At 43.6% G+C, this 10,885-nt stretch overlaps 1 protein-coding gene across 2 annotated transcripts; it reads right to left on the bottom strand.

The window, feature by feature from the left end:
- Positions 1 to 482: 482 nt before the first annotated feature.
- Positions 483 to 10,418, bottom strand: dusp14 (dual specificity phosphatase 14). 2 transcript variants are annotated; one of them, XM_069712343.1, is made up of 2 exons: positions 10,264 to 10,418; positions 483 to 5,898 (listed from the first exon to the last, which is right to left on the bottom strand). In XM_069712343.1, the coding sequence occupies exon 2, from the start codon at positions 5,790 to 5,792 to the stop codon at positions 5,160 to 5,162; it is 633 nt and encodes a 210-aa protein (XP_069568444.1). In that variant the 5' UTR covers positions 5,793 to 5,898; positions 10,264 to 10,418; the 3' UTR covers positions 483 to 5,159. The 2 variants fall into 2 exon arrangements, with proteins under 2 accessions (XP_069568444.1, XP_069568445.1); XM_069712344.1 differs by lacking the exon at positions 10,264 to 10,418 and adding an exon at positions 10,057 to 10,190.
- Positions 10,419 to 10,885: the final 467 nt, after the last annotated feature.

Here is a 10,885-nt window from a genome sequence, read left to right as displayed (position 1 = left end):
TTGTCTGCGGTGCTGAGCTGAAACGATCTCCCTGGGAGACAGATTGAATTGATACTGGGCTGCATTGACGGTTGTTCTTTGGTATTATAAATAAAAGCAGCTGATTGCCTTCACCCTGGAGACGACACTTGAGTCCTGCTTTACTTTCTTTTGACAACATTTTTATTGATTCATGTTTGAAAAGAAAAAAAAGATATTTTTAAATGAAATCCTGGTGGCAGTAAAGAAAGAACTAGATGATTAAGTGTCCCTGTCCTTGGTAGGTTATTCTGTATTTTTGAGGCTGAAAGACATGTTTGAGATTTTAAAAAGATCTGTAAGATGATTTTCCCAATAAACAACTCGATCAGAAAATATAACAAAAATCGACATTGTCAGTGGAATTGTTTTGCTCATTCACGGTTCGTGCCTGTCAAATGTGAATTTTCCTGTTGAATGAAAATGACATTTATTGGGGACAGTTGGTTGGACATATGTATTCATTTTTCCTATTTTTTTTTTTTTTTACATGTTAAAGGATACGTTATTGAAATCATTTAAATGGCAAATGTGCCATTATTGTATTCTTAAAACAGCTGGGCACTGTGGGATTTAACAAATGTTAATCAAACAGGAGTAAATTTTGCATTTAATGGGGACAGTTTTCAGATGCAGATTAATACACGTGTTACTCGTGTTAAGAGCAGCAGGATGACGCATGCGAGACCGACTTCTAAATAAACTGCAATACCTGCAGTGGTTCACCGATGCAAACCAGCCTTGGGTTGTCATTTTTATTGGATTCGTGTACAATAATAAAAGCATAGAATATCAACAGTTATCCTTTATCATTCGTTCTCTCTGGTTCTCCATCAGTTAAAGAAAAAGGAGCGAAATGCAACGCTTGAGTCGATTTGTGGTGCCTCAATTTCCCCGTGAATGACCTGGATACAAATATTTGTCTTTTCTTTTTTTTTTTTTTTTTTTTTTGGACCGTTGAGATGTTCATTGCAAATTGAATACAGCTTCATGGCTCGCAGTCCTCCGTTTCAGTATCCGTTCTATCAATCAGTTCATACACCGCGGCTTTGAAGAATACGGTCACTGCTATACCAGAGAGACAACGCACTCACTGCTGCTGCTCTGGGAAGAATGACTTGTTTCATGACAAAACAAATTCTCTTTCTGCGCTTCAGAAGACACTCAGTTCACCTGCGAGCTGGTTTTTTTTTTTTTTTTTTTTTCCTCTCCTCTTACCATCTTTTACGCTCCGTTATGGATTTTTTTATATAACGGCTTCAATTCGACATTTTCATTACCTTTACACGACACACTAACGGCATTTAAATCAGCCCTGCGGGACTATTATCGAGGTTTCCAAGTGCCACTGGCAGCCACAGAAGCAGCATTCTCCATGTGGCCGAGCCCTCAATGTTTGCTGCTGCTCTGAGACTAAAACATGCACACTTTGATTCACTCCCAATAGTAAAAGCATATGTTGCTGTGTGGCTAAATCAGGCTTTCAAATTATGAATATAACGAGGATGACGGGCCTGAAATTGAAGCAGCGTGTTTATATTAATGGTGGCCTTGTGTATGGCCTTGTTAAAATGGAAATGCAGGATTTACAACCGACTGATGTGTGAGTAGTGCTGTAGCTCGTGCTGATTACAGTGAATCATTAAAGGCTGTATAATCTAAAGCCCAGAGAAGCCATGATTCAGTAATTTATGACAGCCAGCAGATGTTCATATTTGCTTTTGTGTTGACAGAAAAAAAAAACACCCAAAAAAAACAGTTCTAGTGCTGAAATATTCACTGGATCGCAGCCAGGATTTTACAAATGCAGAACAACCTGCAAGATGATTTGAGCATCGTCGATATGGCATCGTCCTCTCTCCATATAATCAACGTATATATATATATATAGATATGTTATATTTTAATGATACCAAATTCCTTCATTATTTTTACATTTAATTTTATATTTCATGCCAAACAAACATCAAATGTAAAGTACAACAAATAGCCTTGAAAACTATGAAAACACTATAATTTTACAATTATAGAAGATTTACTCCTGTTAGTTATTACAATATATTGTCAATGCAATGACAATATTGCTTTCGTCAAATGGGGTCGTGTTTGTGAGAAGAGTCCACATAAACGCCGTCTCTTGTATTCATGACCTAAGACTTTTCTGAAAGCTCCGAGTTTATTAGTTGGGACATATCTGCTGATGTTAGAAATAATGGAGACCATGGAAGTTCATTTATTTGTTGGTTTTTTTTTTGTTATTACTGTAATTATAAACCAATTACTTTTAGGGTTTGTTCTCTGGTTTCAAACTGGTTCAGCAGTTTGTTGCAGCTCACCAGAATCTTCCTGTTGAGTTGCTGTGGTCTGGTTGTCTTCACCAGAAACTTCATCAGCACTGTTTGCTGTGCACGGCCGGAGTCGCCGGAGTCTGTCCTGCTCCGACGCTCGGGATGATGCAAATGGTTCTGCCGACTGCCTTAACGGTAGATGATTTTATCCAACTGCTGGTGAAGGATGTGTTTACTTTCAACGCTTGACTTTTTGGCCTGGAAACCACGTGCATGTAGTCACATTAGCACAGCCAGGAGGCGGGGAAGGGTAAGCAAAAAAAAAAAAGATGAATTTTTGTTCTGGAAGAAATAGTGTGTGCAGTGTGTAATTTGTAGCCATCGCTGGAACATCTGAGCGGTGGTCGGCCTGTCATCAGACGGACCTCGTCTCGAGGGGGTAATGGAATTCATTGTGGACACCACTTCAGAGGTCCCTCACAAGACAAATGCTGCTCATCAAATATCTGCCTGCTGCTCCGTAATCACAGCAAATTAAAATGAAGGACTGAAAGCTTCTTTGACATCTGAAGACATCTCTCGGGGAAAGCGACTGTGCAGAATGAACATTAAGAGGCCACGGCAGGAGGAAACGCCGCAACTTCTTCAGATGAAAAGGAAAACATACGGACGTCTCCGTTCGTACTTCATAAAAACAGCACGTAAAACGTTTGTATGCTTTGAAAGTAAATGCACACTGATTACACTAAAAACCTGAAATAACATGTCCTAAATGTTTCTTTTATATCAAATTGAAACCCAAACAGTGACATGAGCTCTTCATTTTTACATTTTAATGTCACTGCCTTGGGATATGAAATAACATATTTCTCCTTCTATAATAATTCATTCTGGATTTTTTTTTTAATTTATTTTAATTTATTCCTTTTGTAAAACTGTAATATCACACTTATTGTAATCTAGCAGAAAAGTATTTGTGCAAAATTTCCTCCATCGCCCCCTGGTGGCTGGTTGAAGTACAGGTCATAAACCCGGCCCGCTCCGTGTAAGCAGACGGGACGGACATAAGCGAATCTGAATGTTTCTCTAACGTGTTTTTTGTCATATTTAAGTACCTTTTAGCGCGTCGATTTTTGTTCAGATCACATTTCGGTCACTACTAGGTGTGTTTGTGTTTCTTTCCAATATTTTAATACATTTAATAGCTGATGATGATATGACACCTGGTGGAACGAATGCCCCAGGGTTCCCCTCGGTCTGTAAAAATAAATGTCCTCAATAACGCCACCATGTGGAAACTTCTTCAATGTTTCCGTCTATAATGAATAACACCGGGACTCATGGGCGTGTACGACCACGCCTTTGATTTCTTTGGAAATTTTACATTTTGTAGATTTTCATTGTCACTTAAATACATCTCAGTAACTGCAAGTTAAAGGTTCCTCGCTGAGGTTTGGACCTCTTGCAGCTGTTTGAAGAAACTTTGCATGCACGGGTCCCTGTTTGGTTCGTCTCCAGGGCTCAGCACTGCACCAGTTAAAGCAGAGGAGACTAGCTAGCTGGTAAACATGATTGTAAACAATGCAGAATTCAAAATACTTCAAAATAGAATTTGGAAATGAGGAAGAAAATGTATTTGATATGCAAGAAAAGTCCACCGGATTCCTTGAGGAGGAAATCTGACTGCAACAGGAAGACCGTTCCAAGCATTGTATTTGTTTACCGAGTTCTGTTTTCCACGGTGAGTGCGTGTACTCTGATTTTCTGCAGGTTGTCTCACCCCTACAAACAGTACTCCTCGAGATCGGATGGAGCGAGCAGCAAAGTAAGAATTTCAGCCAGCAGACAAAAGAAATATTTGTTGGTTTTTTTTACCCCGTGTGAGATTTCTCTTTAGAAGATCGTGAAACTACCGAACTAGACCAGTTTACAGACTGAAATAAAAACGTGTCGTTGGTGCTGTATTAATGTTCGTGCAACCTTACCCGAGTATGGACGCAAGAAAAAAAACTCTAGAAAATATTCTTCACAGAGCTACCGCTTGGCTTGAGCCAGCAGATACTTTTTTAATACAGCATCAAATAGCACTACAATAACATAGTGTGGTCACATGACGGAATAGTCAACCCTGTGTTACACAGGAGCTTTTCCTAAACCTCCACTTCTAGATTACATCTTTTCAATTTTCACCTTGAAAAAGGTAGATATAACATCTCTGAATGTGCACTTAAAGTGCACCATAATCACCACCCCCCCCCCCCACTATCAGTACATCCCAATAACATATTTTGCCTATATATTGTGTTTTTTTTTATGTACACTTACCTTTAATGCTACCATAAATTAAGAGCATGCTGCTGCTCTTCACACTAAAGACTACTGCAAAACTGGCACAATACCACTACACGACACCACGACGTCAGGAAAAGGACTTCAGGCACATCACAGTCAGAGCTGCAGAGTCTCGAGCTCAGCCAACACCTCCACGGGGCGCTCGTCCTCCACTGGAACTGCAAAGGCAGACCAGGAGACGTCACCGACTCCCACGCTCACAGTTTCATCTGGTTTTGGTGTCTTGACGTCGCTGTGGTCCCATCTGATCCTCTGGTCCAAAGGATTCAGGGCTCGAAGTGGCCTTGCGCCACTTTTAAAGACGAAATGGAGACAACCGGCTGGATGAGGAGCAGCACCATCGACGGCCGGTGTTTGGTTAAACTCCTTCACCAGAGTTCATTAAATAAGCTTCACACACATGTACACTCAAGCATCTCACCCCGCCTGTCCAGAACAGGCTTGAACCTGCAGTCCAGAAGGTCTTTTTTTTTTTTTTTTTTTCTTGCCGCACAGCCAGTCTCACAGGCCCCAGTACGGAGCGAGGCTCCTCCGGTCCGTCTCGTAAACATCGGGTATGACCCCGTAGGGCGTCTGCACCATCTTGACAGAGTTTCTGCCAAACAGCTTCCTCTCGTACTCTATGAGCTGGCGCCAGAAGCCCCCGTTGGGCCTGATGACGGGACGGCGGGCTTTGACCCAGGCGTGGGCCTCGGCCAGAGACACGCGATGATACTTCATGAGGTACGCCAGGCACAGAGAGGCGGAGCGGCTCACCCCCGCCGCGCAGTGCACCAGCACCGCCCCTCGTTTACATCCGACGCTGTGGATCTTATCCGCCACGCTGTCGAAGTACAAGGAGATGGGGGAGTGGGGCATATCCGCCAGCGGGACCTTTACGTACTCCATGTGGGGCCAGTTGAAGTTCGGGAGCTCGATGGTGGCGTTGACCACGCAGGTGATGCCTTTGGACAGCAGCAGGCTGCGGTTGGATGCCACGTTCCCTCTGCTGAGAAACAGGTTGGGGGTGATTTGAGCGATGCCTCCCAGCAGGCTGCCGCTGTCGGGCAGCAGCCGTGGCACCGTAGCGGGCACCATGGCGCTGCGATGGTGGTGGTGGTGATGGTGGAAGAAGCCCTGGCTGCGGGAACCCATTGAGGAATCGAGCGGGCTTCAGGAAGGTCAGAATTTGTTTTTCAAAGATGCAAAATCTTCAGGAGCTCTGAGTCATAGTTTTGCATCAGGACCAGGGAGGCAGCTCCTGAAAGACAAAAACAGACTTCGTTGCCTATTGAAGTGAAACATTCCTCCATTTCAGTCGAGGCTGACGAACATGCAAAACACTTCAGGCATGAGTAACGTCACTGCTGCTCGCAAACACTACAAAACAAAATCCCTTTTCTGGAGGGCGTTGTGTCGCGACGGTTTGTTTTGAAGAAATGTTTTCTTTCTTTCGGAGTGTTTAAACTTTAAAAATCTCTGAAAAACAAAACTGTTAAAGCATCCCTATTGTTCAAACCCATTTAAAAACAAGCTGCGACCCGCTGATCCACAGGCTTTACTTTACGATTGTATCAGGGGGTTTCTGTGGATGCTCAGTGTTTGTTGCAGGGACCCGTCTCTCTGCACTGTACGTGTCTCAGCATTCATGTTGAATGGCCTCAGTGCTGCACACCAAGACGTGCCTCCCTTTGCCGCGTGAGCTCAGACCCCCTGGAGGCAAACACCTCATCTCATGTTCATCCATCCACGGCCCCCACGGACAGATTACATCTCGTCTCTCTGACTGTTGGTGCCGCTAATGTCATTTATTTTGAATCGCACCAAACAGCAGGGTGGAAAGTAATCATGTATGATCGTACCGAATTGTGCTGATAACACACCTCATTTAATCACATAATTTACCAAATTAGTTATTTAAAAAAAAAAAAAAATTCTAAATATATGATGTAAATTACCATTCTCACTTACTTGCTTTGGCCAGCTGAAACATTAACAGGAAGACGTAAGTCAAGCAAGTAATAATTTATATATACATATATATATATTATAGTAATAATTTGGGAAATTATGTGATTAAATAAGGTGTGTTATCAGCACAATTTGGTGAAGAAAATAATATTATGGAAACTCCAGTGTGACATACTCTATATACTGTATGATTGAAACATCCTCCGGTGTTGTTGCTGAAGTTATCAGCAGAGAGCTCACAGCTCCAGGCTCTGCTTCACACACTGTTGCACTTGTCGTGCGTCATCCACACCTTGTGCACCAGTCTGGGCCGCCAGGTCTTTTTTTCTTTCACTTTTAGCTACAGCCTGGTTAACAAGACACACGAGTCAACTGATTTAAACTGGAATTCAACCAATAAGAATAAAAAAGATTGCAGATTGGGCTTTTTTTTTTTAATAAGTTAAATTAGGATGAAAAATGTAAGTGCTAACAATACAATTTAAAATATAAAATTGCATTTAGCACCGAGGACTCTGCGTCCAGGATTTCTAAAAAGAATCTCAGGACAGGACAGTTTTCCACTTCACCTCAGTTCATCTTACATTTCTGGGCTCGGGCCCAGAGAAGGCGGTGGTGTTTCTGGATCATGTTTATATATATTTATATATATATATATATATGTATGACACTTTGGTTTGTGAACTGCTGTTTTGAAGTCTCGAGTTCGGCATTTGGCTGTGGCCACTTTATTATTTTGGAGGCGGAAGTGACCATATTTGGACGAGCTGGGGAGGAGTCAGCAGTGGATCTGACACCATATGATTGGGAACTGGAGGACAGTACGCCCCGCCCACCTATACTGGAAACCTGACTGCTCTACAGGCCTTTCAATCAAACAGACACGCCCACAAACATATCACTTTTTAAGGCCTAATATCTGATTAATGATGGAATCCTTTTCAGACAGACGGCCAGAAAACTAGTAAGGAAGAGTAACTTTAGCAAACGACACCATAATAACTTGTGGGAAGAAAGTGTAATGGCTTTGTATTTCATGAGATAAGTTGAATGGGAGTGTATGGAGCCAGAGGCATTTTGGAGGCAACCTCTGGTGGCCCTCAGTGGTATTGCAGTTTAATGCACTTCTGCATTGGCTTCACTTTTTAGACCCAGAAGCTACAAACACTTTTATACACAGTGTATGCTCAGAACCTCAGCAGTCAATAACTCACACGAATTTAGAATTAAGAATTGTGAAATTTCTCCTGTGCTTGGTCTCAGTCACACCTACAAAGCTCTGATTGGCTTTGTTGTTTTGTTTTTCCAACTTTGTGTCCAGGAGCCATCAATTATTATTCTCTGGACTGCGCAGCTGATGCATTCATTCACAGAGAAACAAACTGTGCCGCTCTGGCAACCAAGTGACCAAGCCGTACACAACGGTAGCTGCCACGGAGAGATGAAGAAGATAACAGAATCAAATAAAGCCTGGTCCAAAGTGCTGAGATTTGCACCATCCACATGGTTATTTATACCCCCCAAACTGGGCACCGGGGAGGCTGCAGAGAGCGGAGGAGGGAGAATTATGCACAAGCTGTTACCAGAGAAAAATCGACTCTATGTTGGAGATACTGCAGCTCACTGTCAATCAAATTCACTCTAAGGATTCGTTCTCCAGAGAGGGTGAGCAGCAGCAGGATCCACAGGACAGGGACCGGAGCGCAGAGCCAACTGCACGGCCTCACTTTCACTCGAGATAATGTAAAATGTAAAGTTTCTTCTTCTGATCCTCTTGCGGTTACGGAAACGTCCCCGCTCTCAATCACCTGCATGGATCTGTCAACAGGTGGTGCCACCTCACAGATGTGCTGTCAGATTCCTCGGAGGTCGGGTTCCACATCCGCCGACACAAATTGGAAACGTGACCCACATGCAGGGAACCTGGAGCTGCGGCCCTGACGGCACCCACGAGTGAAACCTCGACGACACCGGATCCGAGCTGAACTTCCTGACTGACACTCCTTCACACCGCAGAATAAGACGACTGAAAACACTCAAACAACTCTTTCTCTCTCTCTCTCTCTCAATTAAAGGAAATCTATTTACAGGCTGATGTGTGAAAGTGGCTCTGCACAGGCTCATTAGTCATAATGAGGATGAGCAGCGATGACGTTTTGAGCTTCTCAAACGTCTCCAAACACAGCGAGGTTGCAGCTTTGCAAACAAAGAAGGCTTCAGAGGGACGGTTCAGAAACCGAGCGACAAATTCCACACGAGGACGGGGTTGGGCTTTGGCACCTTCCTGCAGCAGCCGGGTGCCGCTCACCCGGCCCGCAACGTCACACCTCAACGTGTCGCACAAACAGATACGACCCGGCGGCCTGAGACGGCGGCCACACGGTGAGAGATGGTGAATGCGTGTGCAGACGATTCCTCTTTTCTGTCAGACATTTTACACAAAGTCACCATCGTAGAGTTCAATAAAAGATGAAAAAGTCACAACGGCACACGAGACAGACCAATGGAGTGATTCTGCTCTACTTTTACACAATGAAAGCATGAAGCACTGAGACAGGCTTATCATTATCCTTAATTGGTGCCACAAGCAGTCATGAGGGCTGTCAACCAGAGCTAAAACTATGTGTCTGATGACAGACAATTAATCAGGAACCATTTTGGTCTTTGATTAAAAACTCTAATCACACAAAAATGCCAAAAGTTTGCTAATTTAAAAAAAATAAAAAAAATAAAATAATTAAATGTGACAAATTGCAGCTTTTACAGGAAGCATAAAATCTTTGAGTTTTTTTTTTTTTTTTTTTACAAATAAGAAGCAACGTGAAGCTCTTGTTTTCCACTATTTTCGGACATTTTATAGGCAAAAACATCAGTGAATCAAGAACATAACGGGCAGATTAATCAATCCAGCCCGAATAAAGCACATTTTTCAGTGTATTTAGTTATATTTAATCCTTTGGGTATTTTAACTTCAGAAAAAAAATGTTCATAGAAACAACCCCTGCTGCATCTCTCAGGGCCTCAGAGGGTGAAAACGCGCAGCTCGAAGTGAACGATCCCAAAGTTGGATGATTTATGACTGGGCCGTGAATGACGACCGCTCCTCTGCGCACGCGCTGCTCGTCCACGTGCGCGTGACGCGAGATGTGCGTGCGATAACAAGTTAGTCTGTCGGAAATAGATAAGTGGAAAACGTAAAAATATAAAAAAAAATAAAAAATAAAAAGAACCGAGTGGAAATGTCACGTGTTTTGTTCACAGGCAGTTTCTTCAATCTTACTCAGCTTCTGTCACAAAACTAAAAACCTGCAGATGAACGCACGCGAAACATATTTTTTTTTTTTAAAAATATGTCTGTGCTTTGTGTGAATCTGTATTAAAAACCCATCTTCTGTGAGGGCAACGCGACGCCGGTGAACCGCCTCCGTCGCACGCGAACTCAACTTACCGGTCGGACTCTCGGTCGGGCGGAGATGGAGGTTGTCGGAGCGACCTTTCAACGCCGGCTGTCACACACACACACACACACACACACACACACACACACACACACACACACACACACACACACACACACACACACACACACACACACACACACACACACACACACACACACACACACACACACACACACACACACACACACGTCTACCTTCAGTCAGTCCGAGCGCGCAGACGGCCGGGGAGGATGACGAGAGGCCGGACGGTGGCAAACAACCCGCAGCGCAGCGCAGCGCAGCGCAACATCATGTGAAAGTCAACAGAAATACGACCCATCGGTACATCCGCCTGGCGCTACGCTGACAGGAGCGGCGGGTACGGGGCAGCGCTGCCTCTGTATGAAGGGTGATCGGTGCCACACAGAGGAGGAGGAGGAGGAGGAAGGAGGAGCGTGATGTACTGGGATGATTCCAGGCTTTTCTATTGGAGGATGTATCTCCACTCTGCAGGGATGCGCTATGAAGGGGGCCGCACCCCAGGGGGCCCGACGCTCCAAGGGTTCACTGAGCATCCAGTCACGTGATGGACTTTTGAAGGTACGTTTGTCTTATTTATGCAGCAACGTTTTGACAGCAAAGTGCACTGCAATCAAAAATCTAGTTTGTAAGTAAAAATATATGAACTGAGAATACAATTATTTGTATTGCAAAGAATTTCTCCTTTGCACTTTTGTTAGTTTTGGTCACTGACTTATAAGTGGCTAATACTTGTCTTTTGACACCAGCCTCTTTGTTGTGTCACCAAAAGTTTTGATTGCGAATCAGGCTTCTTTG

This window comes from Brachyistius frenatus, unplaced genomic scaffold (genome assembly GCF_029030835.1).
Source record: "Brachyistius frenatus isolate BFR_SWC_R1_liver_20210118 unplaced genomic scaffold, ASM2903083v1 Contig_109, whole genome shotgun sequence".
In the NCBI taxonomy this organism is placed as follows: domain Eukaryota; kingdom Metazoa; phylum Chordata; class Actinopteri; family Embiotocidae; genus Brachyistius; species Brachyistius frenatus.
Note: the sequence above shows the minus strand (reverse complement) of the source record. Positions and strands in the feature narration are given on the sequence as shown.

Coding starts and splice junctions, on each gene's coding strand:
- dusp14 (XM_069712343.1), bottom strand. CDS start 5,792: ATGGGTTCCCGCAGCCAGGGCTTCTTCCACCATCACCACCACCACCAT.